We start from the raw sequence: 19,536 nt of genomic DNA, 5'->3' as shown, positions 1-19,536 counted from the left end.
GAACCTTTGTAGTACTGTAGCAGAAAGGCTAAAAAAAATAAGAAAAAATAAAGTGCAATAGCTAGCGGTCGTAGCTAGGACAGCGGCACAAAGTGCAATAGCTAGCAATTTAAATCGTTGGTCTCGACACAGAAGTGCGTTAAGACATGGGATCAATGCTGCTCAGTTAGCCAGGCGTGCTAAAGGTGATCTATTCTACAATAAGACCAAACTGGTAGCTGATATCTTAGTATGCTAGAGCTCTACCACGTCTCTCGAACTATTTTGACACACCTATATATGTAACTTACATGATCTCCTTCTAATATTTATACGAATTAAAAAAGATTGACACCATATTAAATTGGTTCAAAACTTCCATGTGAAGATTCTGGGAGGATACTTGGCTCGGAGGTACACCCCTTGCAATCCAGTATCCGTCGTTGTATCGTGTTGTCCAAAGGCGCGATGCTCTGGTTGCAACGGTCTTTCTTTCGATACCCCTTAATATTCAATTTAAAAGATCGTTAGTGGGCAATCGTTGGGAACAGTGGCTACATCTAGTTAGGAGACTGATGCAAGTCCAACTTTCACAACAACCTGATAAACTGCGCTGGAATCTCACTAGGTCGGGTGAATTCACAGTTAAATCAATGTATGTTGATGTTATTAATTCGAGCTCGATTCCTTCTTCCAAGCATGTGTAGGATGTCAAAGTTCCTTTAAAGATCAAGGTGTTTATGTGGTTTCTACACAAACAAGTTATCTTAACAAAGGACAATTTAACAAAGCGCAATTGGACAGGACCTACTAGGTGTAGTTTCTGTGATCAGGGTGAAACCATTAATCATTTATTTTTTGATTGCCCGCTAGCTAGAATTCTTTGGACAACTGTTCATGTTGCTTTCAATATTCATCCACCAAGCTCGGTTAACATGTTGTTTGGAACATGGCTCAACAGGGTAGAGCCCGGGTTAGCAAAACATATTCGCTTGGGGGTGTGCGCCTTAGTATGGGCGCTTTGGAATTGCAGAAATGATCTTGTCTTTAACAGAACAACAAACATTCATGTTTTGCAGGTTATCTTTAGAGCTACGGCACTTATCCGTTCCTGGTCGCTACTCACTCCGACGGAGGCCAGGGAGCTTTTGGTTACTGGTGCTATCCGGTGGGAGACGGTAGCTCGGGATATCTTCAGCCCGTTTGGATGGCGGTCATGTAATAGGATAGGCAATTAGTTTACCTGTCTATTTTTGAGCCAACCGGTTGTGGTTTATCCTTTATTTGGCTAGCTTGTGTATCTAGCCTTTGGGCTCTGTGTGAGCCTTTCTTCTTCATTTTATTTTGCTACTTTTGAGATTTCGAGACCTTGTGGATGATTTATTGTTAATAAGATGGCCGTATGCATCATGCTGATGCAGAGGCCGGGGATCCCCCCTTTTCGAAAAAAAAAATATTTGCAAGGTTGCAAGGCTCGATAAACAAACATAGTCCGATTAGTTCTCGCCGGAATAGTCACCCGTCCCACTAAGGCAAAACTAAGGTAATAACATGCAACAACAGCTAGGAATGACTGGAGACTTGCAATCTGAGGAGCTGAATATGTGAGAGGAGCTAGGATCATGGGAGTGATTGCTCAAGCTCTTCGTCCAGCAACCAGAGCCCCGTCCAACTCGTCAACTTCTTTCTACTAATTCTATACCAAACGCCAAATTGAGATTGGATTGCATGAGCCCAACGTCTCCTAACCCCACAATCTACTACAATGATTTCACCAGAGCAAGTGCCAAACTGTGGTGGGACGATCCTGTAAGTACACTCTCAACTGGCAATAACGTGACAACTAGTGAATATATAGAACGTGTGGTGTACCATGAAGCACTATTTTCTCCTCCAACAACTCAAGACTGCAGTCATAAGTTGATCCGGCCTGTCACCAACTAACTCCGCTCCCCCAAAACTGTTCAGATCAAGAAGTAAATGCTAACATTGGAGGGAAAGTACACAAATACATCGAGCTTGCAAAGGCCATTATTTCCCCTGATTATAATCTCGCCAAAAGATATTTCAGTGGTCCTCCGTTTATCGTAGTCCCTGAATTCTTAACCAGATACTTTCAGCATACAATCACCTAATGAATCTTCAATCTTGACCTGCTTCTATATATGACTTGTGTCTTCCAATGTGTGTCTCTCGTAGGTGCTCATCTTCAAGATTATATCTACATAGCTGAATACAATGTGTGTCTTCCAATGTGTGTCTCTCGTAGGGCAGCGATAGGCGCCGGCGCACCGGCCCAAATTTGGGCCGGTCAACTGCGGGCCGTCCGATGCCAAATTTTTGTGGTCAGATTAAAAAAACGTTCCGCTTGTCCTTCTTCCCTCGCTCAGTCCTTTTCACATCTCGGGCATCTCGCGCATCTCCACCCCAAGCGAAGCACCATTCGGGTGTGTCTCGCCGGTTGTCGTCCTCGACGACGATCATCGCACGGTCGCCGTGTCGCACGCCCCTGACGACAAATCTCAGCAAGTCACTGGTCGCTGACCCCGTAAAAAGGATGTAGCAAAAATCGCAAATGGTGGTAGAAAAAATTAATACGATGGTAGCAAAAAATAAGCTGCTTCCAGCAAAATCAAAAGACGATGGTAGCAAAAATCACAACCAGTTGCAGCAAAAATTCCAAAAAAAATAGGTTTGATGTACCAAAAAGAATTAACCGGTTCCAGCAAAAATAAATCCCATGATTGCAGAAAAAACAAGTCGCCCCCATCGGTCACAACAAAAGTCTCTCACATTTCCTCGCAACAAAAAGTCTAGCAGGTTCCAGCAAAAAAACTTGCTGGTTCCAGCAAAAAACGAGCTCGACACCGTCCTGATCCAGCACCGATGAAAAGTGGTTGCAACTTTCTGGCGCCCGGTTCCAGCAAATAAAATATGTGGTTGCAGCACCAAAAGCCGCCGTCTTCGCCGCCGGCAGCTACTGGTGCCTCTCCTCGCCGCTGGAGGCAGCTTCCTCTGGGCAAGGTGTCGACCTTGCAGCACATCCACCAGCTGGTTCCAGCAAAACGAGGCATCGGTTCCAGCAAAAAAAAAACAAAAATTTCATTAAAATCGAAAGGGGATGGTAGCAAAAAAAGAAAGGGGTTGTAGCAAAAATAACGGGTGGATCCAGCAAAACGGACCTGTTCCAGCACAAGTTCATCGCTGGCGTGGTCGATTGCAACTTGGCCGCGGCGGCTAGACGAAGAGCATGTCCCTGACTACGGGAGATGGGGAAGGAGATGCGGTAGGATGTGGATGGGGACGAGGACGAGCGCTGCTCCCTGATTGCAGCAGGATGTGGATGGATCCAGCTGCCGGCGGTCTGGCGACGAGTGGATCCAGCTGCAGCGGCCATGGCGACGAGCGCCGCTCCTTGGTAGCGGGTGGGGAGGGAGATGCGCGAAGGATGTGGATGAGGATGAGCCTGTGAAGAGATAAGGAAGGCTGGACGGTGCGTGGGGCCCACTAGCCACGTGATGTTGTTTTGAAGACCGCATGACCGACAGTAGATCGCACGGACGTGGTGAGACCGGCGCAACGGTTCGGCCGGTGCCCCGGCCACAAACATTACCCAATACTTAAATAACGTTGCACCGCAGCAAAAATGAAAGGATGACAATGCTTCTTTGTTCATTGGTCACCATACGAATCTTAAACTACTCTAGCATCTATCTAAAAAAGGATATTTAACTATCCTATAATGAAACCGTTAGATCCTTTCCCATGAATAACTCCTCTCACCACTCCTTGAAGCCGTTTTGTGGTCTTGCCCAAGGTTTTTTTTAGAAAAGGAGGTTAAATCCCCGGCCTCTGCATCAATCGATGCATGCAGCCATCTTTATTAATTATTCCACAAAAGTCTGACAAGAACATACATCAATCCACCTAAAGCCACTACTCACACCTACAAACTCGATAATGTGGAGTGCTCTCATTCCCCATATCTAAAGCCAGTGTCGTCGCCGATCCATCCACATAACGTATCGGGACCAACAGCCGGTGCAGCCTACCTAAAGCGCACACCACACGCACACGTTTTAGAAGCGCCATCATCATCGGACCACTGACCCATCTTCAGGAGAGATATCAGCATCGTCCTTGCCAGTCCGGACATCCGTCGACGCCACCACGACGCCCAACGGCGCCACCGCCCTGCGCTCATCCGCTCAGATGCCTAGACTCTGGAAGATCTGTCATGCGTAGCACCTGCCAACCAGGCATGACTCAGCGTAGCACCTATCGGTCAGGCATGACTTGACAGCTCCACCGAAGCTCCGTGCAAGACGAAGCCGCTCCACCTCCCGCCTCTGTCTTCCAGCACTGCTCCACAAACGATGCTCCCAAGAGAGAAACGGCACCGTAGTACCGCCATCGTCCAATCTGGAAGACCAGATCCTAGGGTTTCCCCCGAAGCAGCACGAGTAGGTCGACAGCAGTTACACGACGATGCCTTCATCAAGGTAACGGCGCAAAACGCCTCCATCGCCCGCCAACGGCTCAGTTTTCACCGGCAACTATGTCTCCCCGACTCGTAGCTGTGACTAGATGACGGATCTCGAGATCCGAACACCCAACCGCAGGCCGATCACCTCTGACGGAAGAGATGACCACCACCGCTGACTGCACCGGTCAGAATAGATCTGACCGGAGGTGCCGCCGACGCGACCACCAGGCCCTCCACGCCGCCGCCGCCGATCCAGAGGCAGATGATGCGCCACTGCCGCCGCCAACCGCAGCGCCGCCGCCGCCCGAACAGGGCTGGCCGCCGCGCCCGCAGTCCACTGTGCCTCCGACGCCGCCGCGCCACAGCCATAGCCATTGCCGATTGGATCTGACACGCCTCCACACGATTCGGAGCCCCGCACAACCCCAGATCAATGGGAGAGAGGCGATGTCCTCCGCCATCGTCGTCGGCCCCCGGGCTTGGACCGGCGGCGTCCCCCGGTGGCGGCGGAGGGTGGGGAGCAAGGAGTATGCGCCCCGGGCGGCTGGGTAGGGAGCCGCCCGAGTCGACCTAGCGGGGACGACGCGGGGGCCCGAGTCGCCCTAGGTTTTAAATCACGTTTTTGTGGCTTCATGTAGTTCGAACTATGGCTATGTCAGCTGCCGTGAGCTATCACGTAAACTATTTACAGTATGTTTCTAAAAGTAAAAAAGTAGAAGTAAATGCCTAACAGAATATCACCCACCATGGAAGGACTAAATTGAATCCATCCATCAACTAATTGACGGACGGATAGATGATTTATTTTATTATTTGGCTGGGACATCGTGAGTGTTGGTCAGAGTCATCATGATATAGTCACCGGCCAACCAAGCTCCAAGATAAAGTACTGATGTAGTCTATTATGGTTTCTATTTTTTCCATCTTATTTACTTATATACATGGTCGTTTTGGAGTAACTTACCCAATTTATTACAGGTTCTTTTTGTCTCATATGCACTTACGAGGTTTAGCCATAGCTAATGACCAGCTATGCCAAATAAGGAGACTATCTCCGAAAGTGTTCTTCTGTTCCCAAGCTCAAATGAGCTCAGGTGAACAGTAAAACTGAAAGAAAATGAAAAATTAAAAAAATGAATTATTTTATGGTAACCTTTGAAAAAAGTTTTCTATGCTTGAAAATTTTCATCACGAAATGACATTTGTGGAAGTCATGGCAAAAAAAAAAGGAAACCAAATCAGTACTCCAAAATGCTTTCAAAAATAGCATTTTTGGAGTATCAATTTTTTTGCCACGATTTCCAGGAATGTTCATTCATGATGAGTTTTTGCAAGCACATAGAAAATTTGTCAAAGGTTATCACACAAAAAAATCGGAATTGTTTGAACTTTTTTACTATTTTTCCCGATTTTATTGTTCACCAAGAGCATTTGAGCTCTGGTGCAAATACTCCACGTCGACTATCTCCCTATATAGCGGTGATAGTTAGGATAGTAGTACAAAGTGCAATAGCTCACGGACGTTGTTAGGATAGCACTACAAAGTGCAATTGTTAGCAATTTAAATCATTGGTCTCGACACAGAAGTGCGTTAACACATGGGATCGGTGCTGCTCAGTTAGCCAGGCGTGCTAAAGGTCATCTATTCTGAAATAAGACCAAATTATATGAAACTACAACATCTAAACTATTACATGATCTTCAAATATTATAAGATTAAAAAAAGATTGACACCATATTAAATTGCTTTGAATCTTCCATGTGATTATTAATCTTGTTTTAATATTTGCAAGGTTGCGAGAGATATATTGTACAAGGCTCAATAAACCAACATAATCCGAATTTTCTCTCACCAGAATAGCCAATCCCACAAAGCGAATGAAGGTATTAACATGCATCAACAGCTAGGAATGACAGAGCCGTTCAATCTGATAGCTGAACTAACTGAATACGTGAGATGAGCTAAGGATGCCCGGTTGTAATGTCCTTGATATGTAAATTGTAAAAGCAGTAGATGTGGATCATGGGAGTGATTGCTCAAGCTCTTCGTCCAGCAGCCAGAGCCCTGTCCAACTCGCCAACTTGTTTCTACTAATTCTTTACCAGAGTGCATGATCCCAACGTCTCCTAATCCTACAATCTACTGCAATGATTTGACCAGAGCAAGTGCCAAACTGTGGTGGGACAATCGTATAAGTGCACTCTGAACTGGCAATAACATCAGAACTACTGAATACATAGAACGTGTGATGATGCCACGAGGCTTTATTTTCTCCTCCAACAACTCAACGGTGCAGTCATAACTTGATCTGGCCTCTCACCAACTAACTCCGCTCTCGCAAAACTGTTCAGATCAAGACGTAAATGCAAACATTGGAGGGCATGTACACAAATATTTCAAGCTTGCAAAGGCCATTATTTCCACTCATTCTCATCTCGTCAAAAGATATTTCAATGGTCCTCCGTTTATCGTAGTCCATGACATCTTCACCAGATACTTTCGACGTAAAACACCTAATAAATCTTCAATCCTGACCTTCTTCTGTATATGACTTGTGTCCTCATACGCTCATCTCTCGTAGGTGCTCATCTTCAAGATTACATCTACATAGCTTTTCTTCTTCAAGATTACAAATATTAAGCTTCTAGGACAACATTAAGCAACGATTGTGTAAAGTTATGTCCTACACAAGCCGGCTGACAGATCATTGGACGTTCTGATGAAACTCCATCTACAGGAACAACCAATTACCCAAATCCAACATAATAATTTCATAAGGTAGCAAAGCAGTGTACTAACACTTCAGGAGCAAGTACCAAAAGAATAGCCCTGTAATACATTTACCAATTGTAGCTAGGTCAGAAAGATCTTTGCATGTGGATTTGGCTTCCTGCACTAAATTCTCCATGGTGAAATGAGATATACATAGAAAATCAAAACCAATTGCACATTTCAAAGAAGTTGTAGATAGCACTGGCAATCAGCGTTTACATGATTATGAGCACAAACTCTTCAACAAAAAGGTACATCGAGACACAACACTTACAAATAAGATAAATATTCTGATAATAAAACCACAGTAAATCCTAAATACCCAACGGCCAGGCAAAAACACCTCGACCGAAAAGTTCTCCATTTGATGCGTCTTCAAGTAGTCTTGGGTGCTAATAGTTTGTATCATCAGTTCCATTTCTAAGACTAGTTCCTTGTATATGTGGCCCAAACAAATATGAATATGATGGGCCAAAATTCCATCAGCAGGTTGCAAAGGATTCTCATTGCTAATATTACCAATGTGCGAATTAGCCCAATTCGAGTACATAATGGTCGTGCCAGAAGAGCCCACTTTAGCAATAATTCAATTTTGTTGCATAGAACAACAAGGGAGCTAATGACACAGATAGTGACGGCAGACTTATGAGCAACTGACGTTAGCACCATGTACAAGCCTAGTGCAAAAGCTGCTGTGAAACATGTGACTGATGTTGCTCCAAAATACAAGGCTACGAGTAAGTAAATTTTGCGGCTGTGTGAGTAGTATCCAGAATATATGAGACCTACTATAGCCATTGCAGACAAGATGAAAGATAATGTGCTGGCTATTATGAATGCATCAAAAGCATAACTCCTAGAAAGTGTGGGCGTGCCTCCATTGGTATGCTCATCGGCTCTGTAACCTCCAGGAAGGGCAAAAGGAGCACCAAACATCACAGTTGCAATTAGAACTACAGCAATACACAATGTTTGTGTAGAATCCTTCACCTTTGCTAATTCTTCTTTTACATAATGTTTTAACTGGTCATTGTAGTTTTCTTCAAAGTGATCCCGGCGATAACCACCACTCCTAGCACTAACGACTTTAAGTGCAAAGTGTATCTTGGCTTCACTGTTCTGCAAAAGGAAAGAGAAATAGGTGAAGCCAAACCACACAAATCTCTATTGCTTTCTTTCGCATCAAGGACAGTGCTTAAAAATAAACTGATAGAGTACACCTGATCATCAAAAAATCCCGAGGGGATCTTATACTGCGACGTATCTAGAGCAGTTTGCCGTTTCTTATTTGATAAGTTTAAACATATCTGCCAATTAACAAAGCACAAAACATTGGAAGACTCCCTGTCTGGATAACTAGGTGTAGTGCAGTGTTTCCATCATTATCCTGCATATCCAAAATCCATGAGAGCGATCAATTTCTACAAACAAAACTGACTATCCCAACATTCTTCTTCTCAGCAGCTACATGAAGGAATGTCCTTCCCATAGTGTCATGCAAACTGGTGCTGGTTGCGGACTTGTCAAGAAACACGATGACCGACCCTCTTTCACCAACAGAGGCAGCGATGTGTACTGGAAATAATCCATTGTGGACTGATTGATACAATGCAGCTGAGTAGCATCCAATATTTGGCAACATACACCTCCTCGGAGACTTTGCCCTACCAGAGCTGCAGCAAAATGGAGAGGTGTACTCCCGCTTTCATCCGCTTGTGTAGTGAGATCACTGTTCCATTCCAAGAGCTTTTTGGTAAGCTCTGCAAATAGATATTTCTGTCAAGTTAATCAGGTGAGAAGAACTACTACTATGGATATGACACTCAATTATAATCGGCAAGCTAAACAAAAATATCAATATCCTCTCAATAGTCGTCCATAAGGCAACCTCATTGTGCATATATCAGATCTTGTCAGCGATCCATGGACACTTATTATATACTGAAATACCAAATTAGAATATAAACTCATCCCACTGTGTTACCAAGTTTTCATAAACCCCATATCTTGCACACTTGAGTTATTAGACCAAAATATGGAATTGTACACCAAGTAAGGATGCAGTGTAATCAGGTGCATGCACTCCTATTAGCTTAAGTAAAACATTATTGTGAAGTAGACGACTAGAATTCATATTCTTGTTTTGCGGGCATGTGAAGTAGACGACTATAATTTTAATACTGGTGTGAAACGGGATGGTCGGAATGAGACATGTACAGTAAAAACTCTGAGATGGAATTATGTTTTATCGATCCTCTGCTAGTCATAGTCAAAATCTTCTTAGATTACCATCAAATTACATGGCATAAAACGATTAAAGAATCCATACAAAATGCTTTGCAATCAAACTACCATCAAGCGTGGCATGCAGCTTAGAATAAATTCAGTTATTGGAATGGAGGAGGTAGGTGTTTGCATGCAGGAGTTTTTATAGGTGGCCACATGAATGGCAATTAGCAGAACGCGTGGAATTTGGGGAACGGTCGCCCAGAACACTCACCTAAGATTTTTCACGAAATTTGTGCTAAATATCTACGCCGTACTTTCAGAAATGAATGGAGTATAATTCAATACTAATAATGGTTGTTTATCCATTGCTATTGGTATGGTGCCATTACAGTGCATGAATGGTATTTGCTGAAGTGCTTGATCACAAAAAACACTGTTCTTTTGTTATTGGAAAGAAGAACACTCATTTCATAGTGCAGAATATTTGCTCTGCAATACTTGGCATTAATCATCTATGCATGCAGCACAAAGCCCCGTAAGCAACACACTAGCAGACACTAGCCACTAATTAAAATACATTAAGCATGGTTAATAGTATAGCTAGCTGCTGGCTATAAGCCATTTCCATGTTATCTATAGCCTGTCTTATAGCCAACATGTACAATAGTTGATTAGAAGAGTGTACTACTTATTTATTATATGGCCCACATTTCACTCTCACAAAGTGACTAGGAGCACGTGCTAGAGCTGGCTCTTCATCAAGAGCCCGCTTACCTTCTCTCTCTTCTTCTCTTTCCTCCAACTAAGCAAAAATATACTAGTTTATATCTTATAGCCCGCTGAGTCAGCTCTATTGTACTTGCTCTTAGAACTTAGGCAGCACCCATAATTGAACCATAAAAAACAGAGTACAGAATAGATGATCTTAGGGGTGGCTAGGAGGGAGAGGAGAAATGTAGGGGAGCCGGAGGACCAGAGAAGAAACTGGGGGGACCAGAGAACAAACTAGCGAGAAGGAAGAGGAGAAGCTGGTGGCTGGAGTAGTGAGGAATAGGGGAAACCGAGGAGAGGGGGAGGAGAAACTGGTGGAGAGGAAGATGCATGATGCATACATAGCGCAGGCTGGTGGGGAGGAAGAGGAAGCAGAGAGGGGTGGTGACGCCTTGTGCGCAGATATGGAGGCACCGGATCGGAGATCGGCAGGAGTGGGCATGGGCGGAAGGAGGTGCCTCCGAAGAAGCACCCCCCAACCCCCCACCCCCCCGACTCATAATTCTTTACTAGGAGTGGTAATTGAACGTTATGTTATAAACGAGCTCTTAGTTATGAGTTATCTAAATTATGTACGGGCATTCCAGAATTGCAGTGTATAAGGAAGATAAAGGCACACTCAAAACATTCGTCAGGACATCTATGGAAGACTTGTACGGAAGTTTATCAAATATAGGAACTGTTTTTTTATAATCATCACTAAGGGCAATATGAAAAATCATTGGGGCTACTTAGATTGTTGCCCTCATGAATAATAGACTAGGTTGCCTCTCACAACATCGTGCGTGCATAAAAGTTGTCTCTGAATTTATAAGTGGCAATTAAACAGTACTGATAGATAGTACTACTCAACTAATGTTAAGTCACTGGAACTACAAAATGCAACCCAGCTTTTTCTATGCCAACTCAACTACATGTACTCTTATTTTCTTCAAATCTCCTTCTGCAAACTGGTCTAAGAACCAAATAGTTGTGTTAATTTTTTTTCGCAAATTGGTCTTTGTTCTGAGATCTGAAGTCTTTTATACAAGTTATGACAAATGGTATATATTACTTGAAAGGCGGTGGGAATATCTTGCGGACCACACTAGTAGAAAATAGGGCATCAGTCCCAGTTCTGCATGGCCTTTCGTCCCGGTTCTACAACCGGGACTAAAGGCCCCCACCTTTTGTCCCGGTTGGGTTGCGCATCGGGACTAAAAGAGCTCCACGTGGTTGTTGTGGGGCGCCCAGGCAGGAGGACCTTTAGTCCCAATTGGTAACACCGTCAGGGACTAAAAGGCAGCCACGCTTCAGCAGCTGCCAGGCGCTGGGTTTTTTTAAAGGAGGGGTTTAGGGGTTTTGGAGGGTTTAGGGGTTTCATATTGTGTTTCCCCCTTTTCTTTTTGTGTTTACCATTCAATTCCTTTACATTTAGGGATTTTATTTTTATTTTATGTTTTTCATTCACCTCGACGCTAGCTACTACATATAGAAATAAATGAACCATTAATGACACAACATGGTCATGAATATAGAGAGAGAGTGACCTCTCTTTCTCCGTGCTTTGTCAAACAACAAGTTTTCGTATATCTTTTCGACGCTACTACATATAATAGACGTTCATGCATATATACAATATAACATCTCTTATGATCCCCAATATCTAATTACCAAAATCGCATTCCAAATTCTGATGGTATTCTCGGTCTGCAGGTATGAACTGCTCAAGAAAGAATCCCGCTAATTCCTCTTGAATTCTTCGTATGCGATCATTTGATAGGAGTTCGTGCCGCTTTCGCCAGATCTAATTTAAAGAAGGGGGTCAATATATAATATATGAATGAAACTCAACACAATTGTGAATATTGTTTACGTACTTCAAATTGTTGTGAAGATCTGCCCTGCTTAGAGGTCGAGTGGAGAATGAACTCGCAAACATAGTATTCACAAAAATTATTTTTGGGTGCCTGCCACAAGCACTTTAGGAGAATAGAGTTCAATCAAAATGATAGTCAAGCATGATAATTGTATTGAAACCAGAAACAATGAGACATGCGCGGAACTACCTAGTACTACTTACTTTGGGCTGTTGAAATAGCAGCTCCTTTTTCCATTCACCCCCAGCCTTCTTGATGAACTTTTTTCAAACCCTGCCTGGCAAAAAAAAATGATTACTTGATATAAGAAAATGAACGAAAGTTGCTGATATAGTGCGATACTGATTGAACTTACCTCTGGAGCAATTCAATCATGTCTGCCCACTACTTAGGCTCTTTACGTCGCGAGTCCAAGACAATTACTACTTCCGCGTCAAGCTCAATGGCTAGCGGAATAAAGTGGAACTTGCGCACGCATAACTCATCAATTACACTTAACCTCGAGTAAGCGAAACAGAATGTGCACAAGACAGTAACACTCACTGAAAGTTGTAAGGAAATAGTATTTCCCTTCTATTTTGTTGTCGAATTAACGCATTTAACAAGTTTTTCTCTGTTTCCTCGGGGTTCTTTTGTACCGTATATTCATTTATGGTATTTGGCTTAATGAACCCAATGTCATATATTTGTCCTCTTTTGCATTCGAGGATCTTCAATCTGCATAATGTAGTGAGGATAATTATACATGCAATAAATGAGCTGAGCTAGAGACTTAATTACATAAATAATACTTACAAACAATACAAACTGACGATACTTTTGTCGAGGGCGTCTTGATTGTAAAACAGAAATAATTCTTCAAATTCAATGTACAACGCCTTGACTCCATTGAAGTAGTGCTCATCTTTAATTTCCACAAAGATATTGTCGCTCCCTTCCATGCAGGCTTTCAAGTACAAGTCATGCAATCTTCGCATCATCGTTGGTAGACGCGGGAGCTCCTCAGGTTTGACGAGAGGCTTCCCGTGCTCGAATCTGAAGGCTAACTCAGCCATTTCGAATTGTACCTCATCGCCTAAGTAATCACCAAGAGTGAAACCAGGACCAGCGGCCGCTACCCCTGGATCATTAGTAATATCGGGAAACACCTTGAACAACGGGCATGATTGTTTTTGCTCTTTGTCGAGCTGGGGAATTGTTTTCCCACTTCTTGCACCAGTGCTACTTCTCGATCGCTTCACATCATCAAATACCTTTAGAATACAGCGGTCACAGTGTGATAGCGTCAGAGGCGGTGGTGGTCGCATAAGTTTATCCAGACATCGGTTCTCTTTTACCGGATCTATTTTCTCCTTTGGATCTGTATGTGTCCACACAAGCTGGCATTTCATATCGGCAGCCACGATCTCGTTGTTTTCCTCCATATTCATCTCGTATGGAACTGGGCAGGAGCCTTCTTGACGCTAATTGCTCTGGATTTCTTCGATGTTGTACTACTATCCGCCGGAGCAGCGGCGGGTCTCTTCCTCCAGTGCTGAGGCGGCGGAGGAGGCAGAGTCAGCTGACGCGGCGGATCCTACTGAGGGGCCTCCTTTGGCGGAGTCCGCTGAGGCGGCGGAGATAGCTGAGGCGGCAGAGGATTCTGCCGAGGGGCCTCCTCCGGCGGCGGAGGATTATGCTGAGTGTGCTGACGCGACGGAGACGACTGAGGCAGCGGAGATAGAGTTGTACAGTGAGGAGTCTGCTAAGGGGCCTCCTCCGGCTGAGTGTGCTGACGCGGTGTCCACTGTGGAAGCACGATGTTTTCCTTTCTTCATAGAATGGTAGTCCTTATGGCATCTCCCAGATGAGTCTTCCCTTCACCTATAGGGTACTCAAGGTCCAGCCCCTCAAATCTGTTGGTAACGTCATCCACCCTGACAACAGCATAGCCATCTGGCATCCGATTGCCATGGAAAGTTCCATCAGGTCCACGAGATAAGGCATAGCCGACCGACACCTTCAAGGTTATGTCATGCATTTCGCAATTAGCTCACAATGTTCCCTCTCTGTGATATCATCCACGGGATAGAGAGGAGCCATGATATTAGGCCGAATGAGCTCCGTGGAAGCCACGCCGCTTTTCCGCTGAGATGATGGGGTAGCTTTGTGGGCAGTATTGAATGAAGGATCTTCATGCTGCTGAGATGGTGGGCCGGTAGCTCGCTGACTGGTAAGTTCCTCTATTTTCTTCTCCTGCAACGCTAATCTTTCTTCTACCTTCTGTATTCTACTACCTCTTTCTTCTTTCTCCCCCGGCCTCTATAACCACTGCTGTCGGGAAACCCATACTTCCACGCAACGGAGCCTGATGTGCCTCGTGTTCATCCAGGATGTTCAGGATTCCCGAGGGCGTATGACAGCTCGTCCTTCTCTTTGTCCGGATGGAACTTCCCTTCTTGCAGGTCCTGGATTGCTTCCTGAATCTGTTTGACTGGTGTTGCAAGTTGAGCTTTCGTATAAACACACTTTCCTGTTTCTGGGTGCAAAGTTCCCCATGCCTGAAGAACCAAGTTCTTGCCCATTCGGACCAGTTCAATGTCTCTGGCTCGATCCCTTTAGCAAGCAGGTCGTTCTCAGCTTTATCCCACGTAGGCCGGGCAACCTTGTAGCCACCTGACCCCGTAACATGGTGATATAGCTTCTTTGCAGCATTTTGCATATTTATCTGTGACCTTTTTCTTAGCTTTCTCCGATTTCTTGTAGGCCATAAATGCGGGCCAGTGATATTTTATCTTCGCATATTGACCGGTGAATCCTGGAGTCTTGTCTTTCTCGACAAACTGTTCGTTCAATCTTCTCTTCCAGTTCTTGAATTATTGTGCAATCTTCTTAAGAGCCCACGCCTTGACTTTTCGTTGTATAACTGGGTTATTTGGATCCTCCTCTAGCAGTAGACTAAAATTTGACATGAGCGAGTTCCAAAGCTCATCTTTGCATCTATTGTCGACATAAGAAACATCACCGTCCTTCTTCTTATGCCATTCTTGGATGCTGATCAGGACGCTGCCCCTAACAACAACTCTGCACCGATGTATCAGTCGGTCTTGGGTCCGTTTGGGAACATTCAGTTTGCCATCTGGACCGACTTCTTCGATCGTAAGCCTTTAATTCTCGCCCAACCTTTCCTTCGGGACTCGTCTCCTTATAGAAGGTTGGCTCGATCTAGAGGGCTAAAAGAAGAAAGAAGCATTGATATATGTACATACAAAACAATTTAACGCATCTACTCATCAGAGGCTTAATTAATATATATACCTCGCCGGACTTTGCAACAGTTAAGGCTCCAACACCGGCGTAGCCGTCATCTCCTCCCTCCATTCTATTATCGAAGTCATCATCCTCTCTTCCCTCGCCATCGGTGTCGTTGAGAAACTGTGAGGGTTTATACACCTGCACCTGCTCGGCTACACCTGCACCAACACCTCCAGCTCCCTGCCGGCATGCGCCACCTACATCGCCTTCCGCTCCGACCTGCCCAGCTACGGCTCCCCCGTCACCGTCGCCTACCTCCTCAACGCCAGCGTGCCCGCCATCGCCCCGGCCAACGACGTGCCCGTCGCCTTCCCGTTCCGGAACAACACCTTGCTCCTCGTCCCGTTCCCCTACGCCTGCACCGCCGCCGGCCGCTACCAGCACGAGGCCGCCTACGCCGTCCAGTTCCGAAAACATATAATAGAACACCTGCACCCAGGCCCTCCCTATCTAGCCATCCATTCTGCGCATCGCGATTCATGCAAACACATTTCTCTTTTTTGTTTCTCTCACGTAAAACATATTTTGAAGTTCAAACCTTTGCATCGTGGCAACGTTTTCTATCTAGAATCTAGAATAAATATTTCAGAATATTTTGTCAAACATAAATATACAAAATATTTATGTTTGACAAAATATTCTAAAAGATTTATCCTAGATTCTAGATAGAAAGCTTTGCCATGCTGCAAAGGTTTAAAGTTCAAGACATGTTCTATGTGAGAGAAACAAAAAAAAGAAAATTTCATATAAAAAGTTAGTTATGTTGCACAGATCTTGAAGCAATATTGGACAGCCAGGATAGTAGGGCCCGGGGGCAGATGTTCTAAAGATCCACGTCCCGTCCAGTTCCGCAACGAGACCTACTTCTCCATCGCCAACGAAACGTACCAGGGGCTCTCCACCTGCCAGGCGCTCATGGCGCAGAACACCCGCGCGCGACAGCGACATCTACCCCGGCGTTGCGCTCACCGTGCCGCTCCACTGCGCGTGCCCGTCCGCCGCGCAGGCCGCGGCCGGGGTCAGGTTCCTCGTCACCTACGTCCTCGACTGGGACGACTATGCGTTCACCGTCGCTCAGCGCTTCGGCGCGGACTACCTGGCCCTGCTTCATGCCAACGGCATCGACGACGACACCACCGTGTACCCGTTCACCACCATGCTCGTTCCGCTCAAGGACCCGCCCACGTCTCAAATGGCGGTAGTCTTGCCGGAGCCTCCGGCACCGCCACCAGTACCGGCATCTGATTTGGTCCCGACAGCCCGTTCCAATGAATCCAGCCGGTGGTGGGTCACCGCCGGCGTTGGTGCTGGATGCAGCGCTCTTGCTTTGGGTGCCGTGCTCGCTTTCTTCTTGCTATGGCGTCGGTGCTGGCGGCACGGCGACCGAAACACGAAGACCACCCCGTGGCACGCTCCGGCGAAGGGAGCTTCGATGTGGCTGACGGTAGAGGCAGTGGACGTTCGCGAGGCGGTGTGGTCGCTGACCGTGCACGACTACGGGGATCTAGAGAGGGCTACATCAGGTTTCTCGGAGGAGCAGCGCATCGGGAACTCGTCAGTCTACCGTGCGGTGATCAACGGCGGTGCCGCGGCCGTGAAGCGCATGCCCAGCGACGACGTCGGCGCTGAGACCGAGGTGAACGTCCTGGGGCGCCTGAATCACTCGAGCATCATCCGCCTGTCAGTCCTCTGCGTGCACGGTGGTAACATGTACATGGTGTTCGAGTTCGCTGACAACGGCGCGCTCGGCGACTGGCTGCACGTCCATGGCGGCGAGGTGCTCGGGTGGAGCCAGCGAGTGCAGGTGGCGCTGGACGTGGCAGGCGGGCTCAACTACCTGCACAACTACACCGACCCTGCCTACGTGCACAGGAATCTCAATACCAGCAACATCCTCCTCGACGCGTGCTTCCGCGCCAAGCTCTCAAACTTCGGCCTCGCGCGCGCGATCACCATCGACGACGACGCCGAGGACGGCGGCCTGTGGATGACCCGGAACGTGGTGGGCACACAGGGTTACCTAGCGCCCGAGTACGTGGAGCACGGGCTGATCGGCCCTCAGCTCGACGTGTTCGCGTTCGGCGTCGTCCTGCTTCAGCTCTTGTCAGGGAAGGAGGCGGCGGTGGCACCACCAGACAACGACGGGAAGATGGTGCTGCTTTGGGAGGAGGCGGAACGGCTGGGCCGCCTGGGCGACGGCGACAGCGCCAAGGACGACCTGCTCGACAGGGTGACGGCGTTCATCGACGGCCGGCTGGACGGCCAGTACCCGTTGGACGTCGCGGTCGCCATGCTCGCGTTGGCATTGAGGTGTGTAGCTCGGCAGCCCCGGGCGGCCGCCCATTGCGAAGGTGCTCCTTTCGCTGTCGGGGATGTACAGTACAATTGGACATTAAACTGCGACCCTAGCTCAGGCCACCGGATCTCCACGACTCCACCTACCGCATGTCCTGCTCGGGTACAATAAGTCCACATTAGTGACGCATTTTACAGAGCAGGTCACCGTCGGCGTACGCATCCTATAGACTTGTGTTGCCAGCACCATCATCAATCAAATAAAACAAACATCCACAGGTGTCTCTAAAACGGCTTCATTGGGTCCGCCCGGAAATTTTGTTGAAGGAGTCGCCGGCCCTAATGACCGCTTCCGGGGTGGGCATCGCCGCGGCGGGAGAGGGGGTGGGAGGCGCCCACCTCCACCGCATCCACCTCCATCACCACCACCGCCGACTGTTGACACGACACACACGCCCCGGGTGGCGGTACTGGATACCACAACAGCGGTGGCGGCTTTACCTGCTTTGCCTGTGGTGGCTGTAGACACAGTCAGGGCCCTGGCGGACACTGGAGCTGCTAAGGTTGGTGATGGTGGGGCGGACAAAGGTCCGGACAAAACGGATGGCGAAAAGCTTTCGAAGTGGACCATTAAGATGAAGAAACTGCCTTGCTATAGATGTGGCGAGCCGGGACACTTTGTCGTAGAGTGAACTAATGAACTTTGTAACTACTTCCTCAGATCGCGGCATGTGACCGGTGACTGCCCTCTCTCTTGTCCGGTCCTAAGCCAAGGGCTAACATTTTCGGAGTTTGGTGCAAAGAGTTGATGTTTTTTGAGTCCCCTGATGTGGCACCTATGACTCAGGTGGTCGAGAGCTCTTTCCCTGCAGTGGTCAAGGTTACCAATGGACATATGACAGAGGCTTAGATTGTGAGGCTGCTGCGAGAGTTAGTACCGTGCAATTATCAGTGGCATCTTGACAAGTTGGAGAACCAAACTTACAAGGTGGATTTTCCCACTAAGGAGGATCAATTGCATATTCTTAAGTGGGGTATGTGCAGAGTTCCGTGTACCAACATTATCATGGCTTTCGATGAGTGGAGGGTACACCTTTAGAGAAGGTATGGGTCCGGTTCTATGGCGCACCACCCAAACCGATTAAGCACTTTTTGGTGTCCTGGAGCTTGGGATCTTTGATTGGCAAGACAGAACAGGTGGACATGTTGTTCACTCGTGCACAGGGAGCCGCGAGGTTGCTTGTTAGTGTGGTTAGCGTGGAGTTTGTGCCGGATATTGTCAAGTGGACACATGACGGAGTCACATACGTTCTAGAGATCGAGATTGAGGACACACCCATTTCTCAGGAGGGGGATGAGCATCCGGATATGGACACAACTGAGGGGGACGGAGCCCCCAGGAATTAGGATAAGGGGCCTGAGAGTACGCTGCGGGAGTCGGCTAAGGGGCCGAATTCGCAACCTGATAAGACAAATATGACTGCCAAGGAGGCGCCACCATCCTCAACTCCGATGAACACACTTAGTTTTGGTACTTTTGGAGCGAGGCCAGCACCTAGTCGGTTGTGGAGCAACCGAGTAGAGGCGGATGATCCAACGGAGCTTGAGTTACCACCGGTTATGCTTCCTGTCTGTGAGTCGCCGACGGTTATCTCTTCTCAGCGGGCGGACTCCGGGCTGTTGGTCACGCCGATAGAGGCGATGGTTACCACAGAGCCAGCCGCACAGGAGGCGCGGCACACTGATGCTGGCCTGGTCATGGTGGGGACGAGCACCCCGATGGTCTCCACGACCGTTGGAGCAGATGGTACTGGGTTGCAGACCCTGAGTGGGGGTGCCGTGAGCAGGAG

At 47.1% G+C, this 19,536-nt stretch overlaps 1 protein-coding gene across 1 annotated transcript in view; it reads left to right on the top strand.

The window, feature by feature from the left end:
- Positions 1-17,858, top strand: part of LOC119284141 (protein LYK5-like) — a 24,721-nt gene extending 6,863 nt beyond the window's left edge. Inside the window, exons 2-3 of the mRNA XM_037563392.1 lie at positions 4,239-4,250; positions 16,334-17,858. Coding sequence (XP_037419289.1) covers positions 4,239-4,250; positions 16,334-17,858 — 1,537 coding nt within the window. The remainder of the gene's footprint in view (positions 1-4,238; positions 4,251-16,333) is intronic.
- The last annotated feature ends 1,678 nt before the right edge of the window (positions 17,859-19,536 follow it).

Source organism: Triticum dicoccoides, chromosome 4A (assembly GCF_002162155.2).
Source record: "Triticum dicoccoides isolate Atlit2015 ecotype Zavitan chromosome 4A, WEW_v2.0, whole genome shotgun sequence".
NCBI lineage: Eukaryota > Viridiplantae > Streptophyta > Magnoliopsida > Poales > Poaceae > Triticum > Triticum dicoccoides.
The sequence above is the reverse complement of the archived record's forward strand: the minus strand, read 5'-3'. Positions and strand labels throughout refer to the sequence as shown.